This window comes from Mugil cephalus, chromosome 11, assembly GCF_022458985.1.
Source record: "Mugil cephalus isolate CIBA_MC_2020 chromosome 11, CIBA_Mcephalus_1.1, whole genome shotgun sequence".
NCBI lineage: Eukaryota > Metazoa > Chordata > Actinopteri > Mugiliformes > Mugilidae > Mugil > Mugil cephalus.
In genome coordinates, this window is record NC_061780.1 from 16,209,574 (window position 1) to 16,226,553 (window position 16,980).

General features: G+C 40.1%; 1 protein-coding gene across 5 annotated transcripts in view; it reads right to left on the reverse strand.

Moving 5' to 3' along the window:
* LOC125016588 (CUB and sushi domain-containing protein 3-like) overlaps positions 1-16,980 on the reverse strand; it is a 211,037-nt gene that overhangs the window by 106,272 nt on the left and 87,785 nt on the right. For all 5 annotated transcript variants that reach the window (XM_047599156.1, XM_047599152.1, XM_047599153.1 and 2 more), the window contains 8 exons: positions 14,439-14,595; positions 12,268-12,459; positions 10,963-11,089; positions 9,585-9,787; positions 7,214-7,405; positions 5,851-5,989; positions 4,368-4,555; positions 3,818-4,012 (listed from right to left, as the gene is read on the reverse strand). In XM_047599156.1, coding sequence (XP_047455112.1) covers positions 3,818-4,012; positions 4,368-4,555; positions 5,851-5,989; positions 7,214-7,405; positions 9,585-9,787; positions 10,963-11,089; positions 12,268-12,459; positions 14,439-14,595 — 1,393 coding nt within the window. The remainder of the gene's footprint in view (positions 1-3,817; positions 4,013-4,367; positions 4,556-5,850; positions 5,990-7,213; positions 7,406-9,584; positions 9,788-10,962; positions 11,090-12,267; positions 12,460-14,438; positions 14,596-16,980) is intronic.

Genomic DNA, 16,980 nt, shown 5'->3' on the forward strand with positions numbered 1-16,980 from the left:
AACCAGCAAATTTATTTTAACTTGCAGAAGCGCAAAGTAAGGAGTCGCCTTTGAACTTTCAGCTGCTGACAAATGTAATTTCGGCAAGCATAAAAAATATATTAGGCATTTGAAAGACACCTTGGGTGACGGAAGGAACAGTCACGTAAAAAGCCAGAGGCATGTTCACAGGATTAAACCCCAACAGGCAACACCTGTGGCTTCTTTTTGCCTTTAAAAACCCCAATCCATAGACAAAAGCATCACAAATGTCACTGATTTCAGCTCATATCTCTTGAGCTGACCTCCGTGACCAGCTGAGTTGTTTTTAGAGTTGCTGAAGCAACAGTAAGGTATAGCAGTAAGGTGTGAAGAACCCATCCCCAAGGGAGGAACCACCATGTGATGCTTGTATCTCTTAAACTTACTTACTACTACTTTCGGCAGACACCAAGTTGGAAACTAGGTTCATTAAAATAAACTGTGGTCTGTCCTGCACCTGCGTCACATCTCAGAGTCCTAACTTAAGCTGTTAATGATGTACCTAATTTATCAAGAGGCCCTGTAACACAGTTGCTCCAGACCTCACGAACCAAGACATCAGGCGGGGGAGCCTCGGTTGTAAACAAACGCACACTCATTTTGTCATAGGGAAGCTGTCGCCACCTGCTCTGAACCCCCTGTGACTCACACAATGCTTTTGTCAGTGCTGTTTCACGGAGCAGCACGTGAGCCGTGAGCCGAGGTGTTAATGTAAAAAGATGGTTCAGCAGCTTACCAGCGTTTGGCTGTTGGGATAGCACTGAGACGCATGTAATCAAACAACGATGACAGCAAGTGGGACTCTAATTCGAGCTGATATTGCCAAACAGAACGGGAGACGTAGGACTGTGGTGGCTGAGGAATTTAAGAAAGCTGCTACTAGGAAGGAGAGCACACAGCACTGTCAATCTACAGCAGGTGAGAGCAGCACCAAGAAAAGGAAGGGATTCTCAAGATATGCTTTAATGGTTTCCTACTGACAGGAGAGTGGAATGCTGTGGAGAAGTGGGTACACTGCAAAATCATAGTGTGTTCTGTTAGGTAGGAATAACCACCACACTGTATTTAATGCTTAAATCAACTATCAAGTAAATACAGTGATAGAAAGTTTGATTTAACATATTCAGCATCTTCTCTGTCCACACAATTACATTTTTATGCGAGTTATTGTTCGATGAGGGTTTTAAAACTTCTGAATTCTGTATCATTACAAACAGAACAACAGCCATGAGGGCTTGATCTGTTTTAATTATATATGTATCAAGCATCGACTCACCCAGCCTGTCAGTCCTCTCATGCTTATTCTTAATTAGCCTAATGGAAGCTAATGGAAACATTGTAGCACAACAAAACAAATGTAATGCATGGAGTGCAATGCTGTCCATCTAATCTCTGAGACTAGACAGACGTGAGTGCAGTGGGTACAAAACATTGTGAGGGTTTTATCAGTATCAATATTCAAGAGTAAAATAAAAATGTTAGTTACATGTAAACTCATCTTTTTGTACATACATCTATAAAATAAATATTCACTTTAAGCCATTCCTTGATGGATTTGCTTGTTCACTCAGGATTATGAACCAGTTCTACTGGTTTACTTCTGGAAAAACTCAGGAACTCATTTCTTTGTTTGATACGTATGTACAGTGGAGGAACCACAAACCATAATATTTCCACTTCCACTGCTTCTCACTGGTTTAAGATTCTTTTTCTGAAATGTTATCATTGATTTGGTCCAAATATGTATACGGATACAGGGAGCTAACAACTCTTTCTTTGCTTCCTCTCTCAAGAGCATATTATTGCAAGATGGTCTTTGTAGTTATGCTTTAATGTTCTTTCTTTGACAGCAAAGCCTTTTTTGCCTCCAACATTGGTCAAAACTGTGCATTTTTGTTTCAACAGTTACAAGAGTTATCTGAAGATCTTAGGAGGATACTTTAGCTTCTTGGAGACTTCGTTTTGCAGCAAGTGTTCAGCTCTTGGGTTGTATTTTCTGGGACAACCAGTCCCGCACAAGCTACCAGTTTTTTTAATTTAAATCTGCACCATTCATGAACGATTTTTCTCAGAGTAGACTTCAAATAATTGGGAGATCTTTGTAAATCACCTGTCAGGCCTATAGGCATCATCAACTTCTTTCCTGTAGCTTTTAGAGAGCTCTTCAGATCTTGGCGCAATCACACCATGTACTTCAATTAGAAAGTGACCAGCAGACCCCTGCTGTGCAAAGGTTTAAATAAGGCTCTAACTATTACTCTCAGAGGACGTGGTATCATCGGCACCTACACTGGAGCACTTGGTTGTAATTTTAATGGATTTTAAGTTGTGATAAATGTAGAAGATGGTCTCCCTGTTGTCATCCGGTTCATAAAAATGTGGATCACATTTAACTGTAGACACTGGTCAAAAGATTCACACGTTTACTTGTTTGTTTTTAAATGCTGCTGGCGTCCATGTTTAATTGCTGGTGTCCATGACAAAACTTTGTCTACTGCTTGTTTGCAGAGTGAAACTACCAACCTCATGTCCAATGTAAAGAAGCTTGTCACATGTTGTAATAACATTTCAGATTTGGTCTCAAACTAAAAATACTTAACAGAGATTCGCTGATTGTCCCTTTAGTAAAGCACATAACCCCAGAGCTGTTCAGTGAAGTTATACAGGTGCCAACGGTAAAAATAATGAATAGGTCCCGGGTGTAAGAGTCAGTGCTCCCGTTCCCCACGGCTGCAAGTGAGATTTGAGGTTTAAATCAACAACATTAAATACTTGGATAGAAAATTTTTAAAAGGTGGACAGTGACTGGAGGAAGCAGCTCTTGATAGTTTTCTACTGTTTCTTACTTTTTTTCCTACTGTAACAGTGTGATACTGCAACGCTCTCTGCATTGCCCACATTTGGCCTGAAATAACATTAACAATGTTCTTTTCAAAACACCCTTATGCCACGATTTAATGAGGTTGCTTCAACCACTGTTAGTTCGCACATAAACTACTTCTACAGACCTTTTATGCAGCAGACAAATACGTGGGCTTTTATACTTTCAGTAATTAGTCATGTCTATTCTTCTTCACCACAAAGGTTGCCTTACAGTCAGGGCATGAAGTCAGGGCCATATATTATTATGAATGTATTAGTGTTGTGCTCGTTCTCACTGACCATTTCTTTTATTCCGTTTAGATTAATTGGAACTGCAGTGTTCATGGTTGAAGTCTAGATTTGTTTTTAATGGGACAATCAATCGCTAACTTGTAAAAAATATAAATATAAATATATATATATATATATGTTTGCATAGGCAGGTAATTGTGGTGGTTCAAATCATTTCAGGAATCTTGCAGGCGTCACAGAGGGTTTGTCCATCTTTATACAGTCAAAGGTAATTATCTGTGTTTATCTGTGTCCTCTATAACTACCTTATAAACCACTAAACCACTGACCCCCTTGTTCATGCTCATCAAAAAAACAATAGCGCCAATTTTAGAATCCCCAGTTCACCAAACGAGCATGTCTTTGAACTGTGGAAGGAAGCCACACAGGCAGAGGAAAATCATGCAAACTCAACAAAGAAGGGGCCCAGTCGACTTCTTGCTTTGAGGCATCAGTGTAAATCGTTACACATCTGTGCCACCACGCAGAGTTCAGTCCTCTGATTTTTGCTTTTGTTGCATTCCACAAGAGTAATGCGAACAATGTCCCAGCTCTTTTAAGGTTTGGTGTCAAACACGGTATCAAATACTGACCAAACAGCAGCACCTTGTTAGTCAGGCTTTGGTGAAATGTTGAAACTAACCTTGACAGTTTGGTTTAGCTCTGTCCCACTCTGGTCTCTTGCTGTTGCCCATGACACATGTCAGAGTGGAGTAGCCTTCCAGCAGGTAGCCAGCCTCGCAATGAAATGTCACCATAGATCCCAGCTTGTAGTCAATACCCATTCTGGTGCCATTCATCACATTCCCCGGATCAAAGCACGCCTCCCGTAGTTTTGCTGCCAATCAAACAAAAACAAAAGCTTTTACAGCACTGAAAAGAGTTTATAATGAGAGGGCTACATAATTAAGCAGATAGGTATAAACTGTCATACAGACTCCAAGGGTATGTTTGATTTAACAAAACGGATTTTAAAATTGAATTACTATGGTAATCATGTGTAAAGAAATGAGGGTGAATGGTGTTCTATTCTCACAGCTAGAATCAAGATTAGAAAGAGTGTCTGCATGCAGTATCATACTTCAAAGACATGATTTCTGAATCATATACATCAAACCAAATCCCCTGCTGTAATAAAAGAACGTGTTCAGTGAAAATGCACACAGTGGTACAGGCACAGGCCTTTAGTGCACCTTTGTATTCCAAATGAAAGCCGGTGTAGCTCACGGAGCCGTCGCTACGAAACGCCAGGTACATGAAGTTGGAAGTGCTCTCAATCTTCTCTGGAAGTTTGCTGTCTTGGAAACTGCCAATCAGATGAGAGCTGCTGTCTGGCCCATCGTAGATGTACAAGAAATCATAGTTGGGCTCGATACTGAAGCTGTGACGAGAGAAAGAAACAGACAAATGAAAGATAAAACAGCTATTATTGTCTTAACCACGTCATTGTAGGGGAGATTTGGAGTGCGTTAAGGTCTCAAAATGAAAGTATGCGCTGCGGTGCTAGAAGTGAGTCACGCCAAGCGATTTGTTTTGCATCTCCAGACAAAGACATAAAAAAAGAGATCTCCCCCAAGAGGTGAGAAGAGATTAAATTGTTGTGACACTGCTGTGGCACAAAATCTTCCCAGACGGCAACACGGCAATGCAGTGTGAAGAGATCGTTTCATATTGTAGCTCTGTATATCAAATCACATGCTGCAGAGAGTGAGGGAGGAGGGGGGCCTTTTCAAAATAATGAGCGTGGTTTATGACGAAAATGTAAATAGCTTGGAGATAATTGCATTTGAGTTGGATCAAGGCAATTCCAATTTAAAATCGTAACTCCATGCTTTCATCTGATATTCCCAAGAGAGAAAGCAGCATTGTGCTAACGCTATTAGATGTTTGTTTTGAAGGACAAAGTTGAGAAAGACACACGGCAGCAACTTCACCTTCACCTCCAGAACAGGGAAGGTGTGTTGTTGTACAGAAAGAACAAATGTACCTCCGCTCCTTCTCTAGCCCTCCATGAAATGTCTATAAAAATAACACCCCATCGTATAAAGAAGACTCCCTTATAAAAACTGCCCTCAGGCACAACCATGAGTTAGCCCTGCTGGCGTTGACGCTACATGCTTAGATTGTAATTAATAATGTAAAGCATAAGGTCTGGGTATCATCTGGCGCTGGAAACGAGATGGACTCATATCACAATTCTGACATACAGTATTAATCCAGAAATCTTTTTTTCCCACCACATTTCTGCAAAGTAGCAGGAATGCCTGTCTTCATTCTGTCTGCAGAGGCAAGACAGCATTCCCCCTATCTCTCAACCCACCTGGACTCTAACTCAGGTATTCTGCTTAACACACATGGCCAACTTTGCTCAATACTGTGACGTTATAGCCGGTTCCACTGCAGAAAACAAGCAATTCCATGGCACATACTGAGCCACCGAGCATCCGCTGAGAAGTCAGTCCTTTCTGTTTCAGGCAAGTTACAAACATGGCATGGGTTTATGGAAAGCCTTATCCTGTAAGCTGTTGGACCATGTAGTTAAGAGACAAAACTATTTTTTTCCTCCCCAAAATCTGTATAGTCGTTCCTGTCATACAAAAACTCCAGTTCCCAATTTCTTTTTAAGTAATTGATTTAAATAACTGAAATGGGCCATGTAGGATGTTGTGATATTACCTGATGAAAGCCAGGGAAATAACGTAGTCGGAGTGAACTGCAATAAGCCAGTCGCAGTCTTTGCTGTGCGGGTAAGGGTGTGGGTAGTTGGGAGAGAGGATGAATCCAGACGACCCCGTCACATTCCCACCACAAGGAGCTTGAGAGGTTAAGAAAAAAAAGGGAAAAGAGATGAACAAAATGAAGAATACAACAAGCATAGGAAAGTCTTTGTACTTGTCCGGTTACTTTCTAAAGTCACCAGTAGCACAGATAAGAAATGAGCATAAACACGTTGTTAAACATGAGTTTTGTTCAGCTCAAGTACTGCAGACCAAAAGTAATGTGGTCATTAGAACGAAAGGCTACACAGTTCATCGCTGCTCTACATATACGTTTTTTTAGTCATTTCAACAAACTGAAACGACATGCGGTTGCATGTATTTGCCAACAACATGGATTTCTCCTTCTTAAAACTGATAGAAATCTTCCCTTCATTGAGGCTTTTTTTGGGGGGGAAGAATAGAGACTTAATTACTATATGACAGTTCATAAATATCGCTGGGACTAAAATGAAGCAGCAGACGTCAAACCAGTCAATTTAATAACCAGTTAATAAATGTGGAAAAATCTGGATGGATTATGTTTATTTATGTGATTTTTAATGACATTCTTTTATTGATTCAGAACAAAATCCTAAAGCCTCGCTAATGGCTCCACGTGTTATTTGATGATTTGGTTTAACACACTAAAAGCTGCGAAACAAAGTGTAACCCAACGATGACTGTGGCGTTTTTATTTATTTAGTTTAGTAAAGGGGCGGCTCACATTTTACATCAAGTTGCAAATGCGGGGTTGCTTTTGGTGCCCTTACATTATGCAGAGTTGTGTTATCTCATAATTGCACTGCAAGACCTGCACATGACGAGCTCTTTCCAGGCCAGGGAAAAATTCTACTAGACTAGTTGGCAGCAGCTCAAGAACATCTAGGTTTCTTTGGTCCTACTTAGTGTAATTATTTCTAATTGCATTGTTAAGTAATTAGCTGTTAAGCTCTAATAAGACAATGTGTTGGGAGACTGTAGAGAACTCCGTCTTTAACCACCAGCAGAAGTGGATTTGTCCACATAACAGCTGGCAACAGCTCAAACATATCTGAAGAGTCTTGTTTATCCTACACACAACTGGAGACATCAGTGAGAAAGAATTACAGAATTACAGCTGGTTAATAGACATACTCAGTTTCCTGCTCTTTATTGCTCTTTCACTCTGATCCCCTATACTTCACACCCTCTCTCCTTCAATCTATATGTTCCTATCCATCTCCTCCACACACTCCCCCCTTTTTTTTTTTCCTAGCTTACACTATCATCCTCTCTCTTACCAATGCAGCTTGGAGGGCTGGGTTGCCAGTAGTATCTATTTTCCACTTGGATGCAGGTGATTCTGCTCTCTCCCTGCAATTCATATCCTGGATCACAAGAGAAGGTCACAGAGTCGCCGGGCTCCCGCCCTTCTCCGTTGCGACTGCCATTCATAGGAATACCTGGATCTCTGCAGGCTGTCGCAAGGGAACCTGAAGAGCAACACATACATGTGACTCACAAATACCAGACACATGTGCAGATCCAATATACAAGGGATCAATAAGAGAAAGAAAGAACCGACTTATTGCACACACACAGAGTTTTATAGTGTGGCTGACAGCTGTTAAGTTGAAACTGTTGCTCAAACAGAGTTACAGCATAGAGAAGATCACTATCAGTCAAAATCCTGCCATGTTTTCCTAATAGCTTTCGGTAAACCGCAGCTGTGCGGCAGCCCAGAGCTTCCACAATGATCTGGTAAAATCTGATGGATTCTTAAAATACTCCATCCCGACAGACTTTATTGAGAGACTTAACACTGTTAAGTTTATTGCAGTTTGCTGCTCAGTGCTGCCATTGTTTTTTTTGTTTTTTTTAACCCCATCAAAATATGAATAGATCTAACAGTATAAAATGTTGAAATAAGGAGAAGGAAATAAAAAGACAACAGTTATTCTGATGTTTGAGAGCACAATAGATTTAATTATGTAATTTTAGATTCTAGCAGGATAAACTAATTTATCCCTGTGAAACAATGGACCTAATGCACCCAGTAATAAAGACACACTTGACCTCAATTCTGCATAAAGGATTATATGAATGTAACTTTTTTGACAGAATTATGGTTGCTATCTACAAGATGCTGTCAATCAGTAAATGAAGAGATGTTTCACCGAAGGCAATTATTTAAAGCTACAGTGCAGACGTTTTGTCTCCCCTTCCTGGCAATCCGAGTATTTACACAAACAGTTGCTGCATTTCCATTACCCCTAGAAATGCGCAAAAACCTAAATATAGCAATAAAACTCTGGTCATGGACACGCCTATGTTTCAAAATCCTCTCAAATATCACTTGAGATACACTTGTACGCTGTATCGATATATAAGTTTATTGCAAAAGTGCTTATTTTCCGCATTTCCCCATCAACGGAGATGACACAGGAAGTCATGTGACCAGTCATCTGAAGTCCATTTTCCTCAAACTTAATTCTCACGTGACGAGAATTAAAGAGAATTATGGGATATTGTGAGATGAGATTTCACAAGAGTTACACTTTTCAATGGAAACATGTACAAAGCGCAATTGAAAATTTCAGAAATATTGTTTTTATTTTATGAGAAACTGTAAAGGAAACACAGCTAGTGTTGACACATGCATATGACGTATGCCTACATTGTATGGTGCCTTCTTATTTCAGGGTTCCTCAAACAAAGAAAAGCTACACCAGTGCTGCTGCTTTGTTTTTTTAGACTGCACTATCTGGAGAATCAGAAACTTTCCTCAGATGTTTCAGCGTTTCCATTTAATTCAGCAGCAATCAATTCATAGCTTTAGTTACATTTGTAACACTCATTTCTCTGCCGTGAGCTCGGTCAGTTACTGTAGATTACTCTATTACTAGAGTTACCAGTGTAAAACACAACAATGCCATTGCTCCAATAGCAAAACATCACCACAGTCAACAGATTTAGAACTCTGGTATACAATGAAATACAGAAATACTTATGTAGTGTTAACTGGATTTGAATGCAACAGATGTTAAATGTAAAGAGCAATAGACTCTAGAATTCTATAGAGAATTTTACTAGAATGAGACGAATGTTCCAAATGAAATAAATGGGGGCAACCCAGAGAGACTGTTAGTACCATCATTCCCTATTACTTTTTTTTTTTTGCGCTGAAAAGCAGCAGCCTTAGGCAAACAGAGTAGTTAAGTGCAGTATGTATCTGCAGAATCAATTCCATTTCGCAATGCAGTGCAGTAAATCTCATATAATTGATTTTTTAATTAGGCTGCCATACCGGTTTGCTAACGAAAACATTTACAAACCCATCATACATGGCGTAAATTAGGTTTCATTAGCTTCCAGGTGTGTGGTTTTGACAGCTTAACACATAGGCTCCATTAGTGTCACTGCAGCAATGATCTGTAAAATAGCTGGGACTCTCACTGCTCATCAAGACATGGATAGAGATCATACAAAATACTGAGAGCTCCACACAACATGCAACGAAAAAGCTCCATCTGGGCACATATTAGGAACCAGCTTAAGGCTTAAGAATAATCTGTGCTTGCAGTATATTTATGACATACTTCTACATTTATTATAAGCTGGCGACTCTCACTAACAGCAAGCAAACTATATAAAGTACAAAAATATACTCACTTGAGAAGTCAATGGCAAATCCAGATTTGGTGATGTAAAAGTCAGTCTCGAACTGAATGGTGACGATGTTGAGAGTGGAGTGAATTCCCTCAGGCAGCAGCGAGCCACTGACCTCCTTCAGAGACATCTCGTTCTCAGGAGGCCCGTCCCATACCTTCAGGATGTCATGGGACGCCTCTGTGTCGAATGCAAGGAACTGGAGACTGAAAGAGTTGGGCATAAGAGATGGTTGTCTTAGTCTGGCTTAAGGTCAGTTTGAATCAAATCACTTACACTGCATACAGTCTTCAAGAGTGAAAAAGTCAAAATCAGACCAATTCTTGCACAATTCTGCATCCCCAAACTAATTTCAAATAGGTGTAGACTTGGCCAGATTAAAATTGAGATTAAGTTCTAATGAGAATTATAAACTAAAACACTGCCCCTATAGTTTTGGGCATTTCAGATGAGATTTGGTATCATCAGTCAATTTCTGTCCAAGTCAGACATACAGTTACAGTACAAGACCCCAGACTTATCTGCAATCTCATCAAGAGATGGCCTGAAGCAGCTTTTCTGACAAAGGCTGTGTGGCAGACTTTATGAAATCATACCATGTTTACTTCGACCTCTAAGCCCAAATGGGGTTTATTTCACAGAAATACTAGGAGTTCTAAAACAAGGGGGAAAAAAAGTGTTTCCATGTCCCAGGAAGATTCCCGCGGGTGCTGTCACAGTGTCTACAAAGTCCCTATCCCAATCTCTGTTAATGGAGCTGCTGTAGGCTGTTTCTCTCGATGACATCTAACTTTAGAGGAGAATTTTTCATGTTTAAAGTGAACTTTACGACATCTCATGAAAACATTCTTAGGATGTTGCTAGTGTATTAAATGCAGCTTCTTGTCCAACAAAGTCCCTCTAGTGTTATTACATACATCATCTGAATGTTGTGTACTGCCTTTTTTGACTTATTTTTAATATATTCATTTCTTGGTGGGAGTAATTATTTAATTACTTATTATTTATTACTTTCAATTATCTTTTATGGGTGACTCTGTTCAATACAATATGCATGTGTTGATAAATTATCTCACATTTTAATGAGAATATTCTAAATGTTAACTATTAATAATATAGTATCTAGTATTGTATATATATATATATATATATATATATATACACACACACACACACACACACACACACAGGCATACACAAAAAATTCAAAGAGCACAATTCCAGGTGAAACACAAAAACACTAAATTGGTATACACACACACACACACATATATACATATAGATATATACATATACATATACATAGTTATAAATGAAGCAGCACTACAGAAAGACAATAGTAAATCTGCAAACATGTTGTATCATCAGCAGCTGGAATTACCTCACAATGTTACCAGGGTTAACCTCCAGTGTCCAGGTGCATCTCAGGTTGTTGTCGTAGGGGAAGGGATACCCAGGAGACAGGATACGCCCAGTAGACTCACCCTTAAAACTGCCACCACACTCCGCTGCGTACACAAAAGTGAACACAAAATACTCGATTATCCCCAAAAGCGCCAACATGCATAAACTGTTCTTAAAATTTACTGAGATAGCAACAAAGACTTATGATGTTATTATTGATGTTATTAATTAACATTAAAAAGTCTGTCCATATAGGATGGGCCACGCACACCAGAGAGGACACTCCTACAACTGTTAATGACAATAGGAATATCTTATCATCCTGTCTACGTCTTCTTTTCACTCATCCTGCGATTTATATTACAGAATAAACGGCACTTAATAGGAAAATTGCATTAGCTCACTGCAGTGGTGAGCTATAATCAGTATCGTTAAACTGGGGAGATGTAAAAGTCCTTAACGGGAACCAGCATGTGGCCCTGGAGACATGACTACAGATTCCATTTCGCTTTCAGTTCACAGAAACAACGCTCACCATTAACACTGAGCATTCAGAGACACGTGTTAATCTACTGACTAATTTAGTTGTTTTGTCATTGTGTTGAATGTGCCTCGATGCTGAGTCAAAGTCAAATTTCATTGAAAAACGCGAAAGAACACAGGCATTTTAAAGAGCGATTCTGCACACATCTACAATTTCTAAATAATTTTTTACCCTAATTCATCACTCCTAGACATCAGGAAACAGCTTCACAACACGTTCCATACTTGAACAGCATGCAGGTAATCGCTTTATCATTTCTCCGTCTTCCTGTCTCAGCATGTTCGAAATTCTGAAAATATGGCCAAGAATGTGTTTCGTGACCATTACTCAGTATAAAATGAATACGCTGATTATCGTGCCTTTACCTTGAGAAAAATGCAGATTGATTGCGGATTCAGACTTTTAAGTTACAGAGACAACGAATGAAGCACAGTCGAGGCTAAGCAGTAATTCTGTGTTTTTCACTATAGAGAAGAGCCACTTCTGAATCAATAACACAAAAAAGATCAATGTCTCAGAATAAAACATCGGAGTTTTTTTTATATTCTTTAACAAAATCACACTGAATGTATTTTCTTTCAGCAAAGTTCAATTAAGTAGAATTCATGTTGAGATAAATCCTTAGGATTAACACCTAGCTGAGAAACGTGTGCCTGTTCAGAATGATAACATAAGCCACAAACAGTGGGAGTGAGAAGGAGAGGTGGGCCAGGGGACAGGCAGAGACCAAAGGATTACCTATACAAGATGGAAGGTGATTGTCCCATGCTCGTCTCTCGCCAGTCATGCACTTGAGTACGCTGCTGCCGTGCAAAGTGTATCCTTGGTCGCAGCCGAACGTGACGGCACTTCCAGAAAAGTGACCCTGGTCGCTGATTTTGAAGCCGAACTGAGGCACGCCTGGATCATCACAGTGGGAGAGCTCAAAACCTGCACAAGTACAAGATGGATGGACAAGAGAAAGACAGAAAGAAGGGTGGGGAAGAATGAGTTGGAAAAAATAATACACACGCTAACCAAACTATACATCAGCTTTTAACCAAGCCCACTGGAGATCAGTCATTCTTTAAACTAGTACCATATCACCATTTATCTGCATTGTAAAAAGTTATTGATTGAGCTTTGAGAATTAATTTCCGGTTGAGCACAGATGAGGGCTTACAGTCCTATTATACTACTTGGCAGCAGAAGATCCATTCTGGACAAAGGCCACAGCTAGACATTCACAATTAAATGTTCAACTGAGTGTGGAAACGATTGACAAACAGCCCGTCCACTTGGAAACCTTTTGGTTATTAAGAAAGATGTTCAAAAAAACAAGCCACAAACAGGAAAACGCTGTAATAACTCACGACGTTTGAACTTGGCCATGGCCTTTATATGTGTCCCTCTCTTCCAGGTACTAAACATAAATGTTCAGCTATGCAGCAACAGTAGCCGCACATAAAGCTAAAACAGCTGTGATTTATGCTCTCTGCTCACAGCGAGGTCCATGCCCATGCCAGATGTTATGGCAGCATTACAAGTGTCTTGCCCAGTATAAATCTCCAGCAGTTACTGCTCACATTTAGAAAATTACCTCTGCACTTTTGGTGGAAGAGTCATGAAAACATGATCAGGTTTCATGTTCAGACAAGATTTAAACTGACCATATCCCAACACCTTCTCCTTGCCCTCTCGCTGTACATCACTCAAGCCTCTCCATGTTGAAAGGGGCTATTCAGACTGGTTGAAAAGATCAAATAAAGACTACGCTTTGAGATGGGTAAAGGGTGCCAGCTAACAACATGCCTTTTACCTTGTGCACATCCCTGAAACAAAAGCACAAATGAAATCCAATTATGCAATAATTAATTATGGGTTATTCTGTAACTTAAATGGCAGCTTGTAATTAAGCCATTTCTTCCCTACTAATTGCACTTGCATTTAGATACAGATGGCAATTTGTTTTGCTGTTACAAACGAGCGCACATCCCTGATTAAAGGACATTTTCTTATTGTTTTTGAAGGTCTGTCAGGATCTAAAGTCTGAAATGTTCATGAGTAACACTAAACTGCACTGTATTGTAAAAACGTTGCTGCTTGTACCTGGAACACTGGGTATAATTATCATAGACTGAAAATTGTAGGGCTGGTAACTGTGGGTTGGCCAGAAACTTTCTTTGCTTTCACATAGCTCTAAAGTTCAAAACTGGCCAAAAGTTAAAACAACTTCTCACGAACCGAGAAAACCCACTGGCATACACAAAAAAATTCAAAGAGCACAATTGCAGGTGAAACACAAAAACACTTTAAATTGGTCGGCAAAATGCATCGTCACCAAAACATTCTCTCGTCACGGTAATAAATTAGGAATGGTTAGCGACAACGCACAGTCAGCAAGCCAATTAGGGAGAGAAACAAAACCTATCTATTACTGGCCCACTTAGAGGGATGACCGTAACTTTCAATACATACATGCACTCTTGTATCTGGATGAGGGACGCGCTGTATGCGGTGCATGCACGCACACAGCCCAGCCACAGTGATTTCAAACAGTCCTGACAATAATTCACCTGTTTTAACAAGGTACAGTTAGGCAGGCATGGACGCTAATTGCAAGAGTGGAGGCCAAAAGAAAAGAGAGGGGAAAAAAAAAAGATCCGCATAGAGAGGCAGAGAGAGAGGGAAGGGAGGGAAAGAAGAAAGCTAATTTTCCAGCAGGCATGGAGCAGAAACACCACGCTGTGTTTAATGGATACCCTGACAGTGAGAGACACAGTGAAGCAGGGTGAGGGTCAATTAAAAAATTCTTTTAAATTCTGCTACTTGAAATGTCTGGCTCCTGAAGGGAGGCTAAAGTCACTCATTTGGAAAAGCTTTAGGGTCCCTGCCCCCACCCTCTGCATGGGAAATGAAATGTGACTTACTGTGGTATATGAGCTGGAACCCCACTGCTGTCATCTCATGGTCAGAGTAGAATTCGAGCCACAGATAGTTGGAAGTGCTGGTGAGGGACAGACCCTGCATCAAAGAGCCCGTGTAGGTGCCAAGGAGTGGAGCTGCACCATCCTTTCCGTCATACAGCTATATTCAGAAACAGAAAGAAACTTGATGGAAGGTTCTGCAGCAACAATTAAATATTAATGCGGAGGAAAGAGAACAACAATTAAATGGGAGCTATTAGAACAGTATATCCTGTTTTTTAATGGTATCTTTATTGCAAAACCTACATCCTAAATGTCAAAATTTGACTGGAGCATAATTCTTCCTATTGATCTGACACTGTAGAGCTAAACTAAAGTGGATGATGGACTCATGATGTGGAAAAATAGCTACTGAATGTTCTTCTTCAATAATTAAGTACTAAAATTCCCCAAGTCCGGAGTAAGGTACAGTTTGTAGAGGTATTGTGGTTTGTGCCAAGGTCTAGCTCACCCATAACATTGTCTGTGAGGGAAAGTTGATCAGGAGTTGGTCTGTAGTGAACTAATTATGCCCCAGTAAAGATCTGCCAGGTCGTTCTGATCATTTGAGCAGGTTTACGTGGTGATATGCAGTGATGCACATAACACACACAACACCTCTACAGGTGCTGGCCAGTAAATTAGAATATCATCAAAAAGTTGAATTATTTCAGTAATTCCATTCAAAAAGTGAAATTTGTACATTATATTCATGCAATGCACACAGACCGATGTATTTCCAATGTTTATTTCTTTTAATTTTGATATTTATAAGTGACAACTAATGAAAACTCCAAATTTGGCATCTCAAAAAATTAGAATATTGAAAAGGCCAATGAAAAAAATGTTTTTTTTTTTAGAAATGTTGGCCAACTGAAAAGAATGAACATGAAAAGCATGCGCATGTATAGCACTCAATACTTAGTCGGGGCTCCTTTTGCCTCAATCACTGCATTAATGCGGCGTGGCATGGACTCGATCAGTCTGTGGCACTGCTCAGGTGTTATGAGAGCCCAGGTTGCTCTGATAGTCGTCTTCTCTGCATTGTTGGGTCTAGCGCATTGCATCTTCCGCTTCACAATACCCCATTGATTTTCTATGGGGTTAAGGTCAGGCGAGTTTGCTGGCCAATCAAGGACAGGGATACCATGGTCCTTGAACCAGGTACTGGTGGTTTTGGCACTGTGTGCAGGTGCCAAGTCCTGTTGAAAAGTGAAATCTGCATCTCCATAAAGTTGGTCAGCAGCAGGAAGCATGAAGTGCTCTAAAACTTCCTGGTAGACAGCTGCATTGACCTTGGACCTCAGGAAACAGAGTGGGCCAACACCGGCAGATGACATGGCACCCCACACCATCACTGACGGTGGAAACTTTACACTGGACCTCATGCAACGTGGATTCTGTGCTTCTCCGCTCTTCCTCCGTCCTTGATTTCCAAAGGAAATGCAAAATTTGCTTTCATCAGAAAACATAACTTTGGACCACTCAGCAGCAGTCCAGTCCTTTTTATCCTTGGCCCAGGCGAGACGCTTCTTACGCTGTTTCTTGTTCAAGAGTGGCTTGACACACGGAATGCGACAGCTGAATCCCATGTCTTTCATGCGTCTCTTCGTGGTGGTTCTTGAAGCGCTGACTCCAGCTGCAGTCCACTCTTTGTGGATCTCCCCCACATTTTTGAATGGGTTTGTCGTCACAATTCTCTGCAGGGTGCGGTTATCCCTAGAGCTTGTACACTTTTTTCTACCACATTTTTTCCGTCCCTTCGCCTGTCTGTTAATGTGCTTGGACACAGAGCTCTGCGAACAGCCAGCTTCTTTAGCAATCAACTTTTGTGTCTTGCCCTCCTTGTACAAGGTGTCAATGGTCGTCTTTTGGACAACTGTTAAGTCAGAAGTCTTCCCCATGATTGTGGAGCCTTCAGAACAAGACTGAGGAACCTTTTAAAGGCCTTTGCAGGTGTTTTGAGTTAATCAGCTGATTAGTGTGGCACCAGGTGTCTTCTATATTGAGCCTTTTCAGAATATTCTAATTTTCTGAGATACTGATTTTGGTGTTTTCATTAGCTGTCAGTTGTAATAAGAAAAATGAAAATGAATAAACACTTGAAATATATCACTATGTGTGGAAGGAAAGTATACAGTATACAAGTTTCACCTTTTGAATGGAATTACTGAAATAATTCAACTTTTTGATGATATTCTAATTTACTGGCCAGCACCTGTATATGCAATGCACAGACCAATAAACAATTAGAACCAGTATTTGTTTTTCTGTACTGGCTGAAAAATGTTCCATAATGAAATCTCAATGTTATCAGACTTGATTACGACTACAGTAAAACTTTATTTGAATTTAAAAAGATAAAAATTAAAAAAAATCCAGCTGTTGTTAAATATTTTTGATCCCCAGACCCATTGGGAATCATTTGCCAACATAGAACCCATTTATATCCGCAGGTACACCTGTATACCGAATATTTCTTGACAGACAGGCACTTCATTTGGTT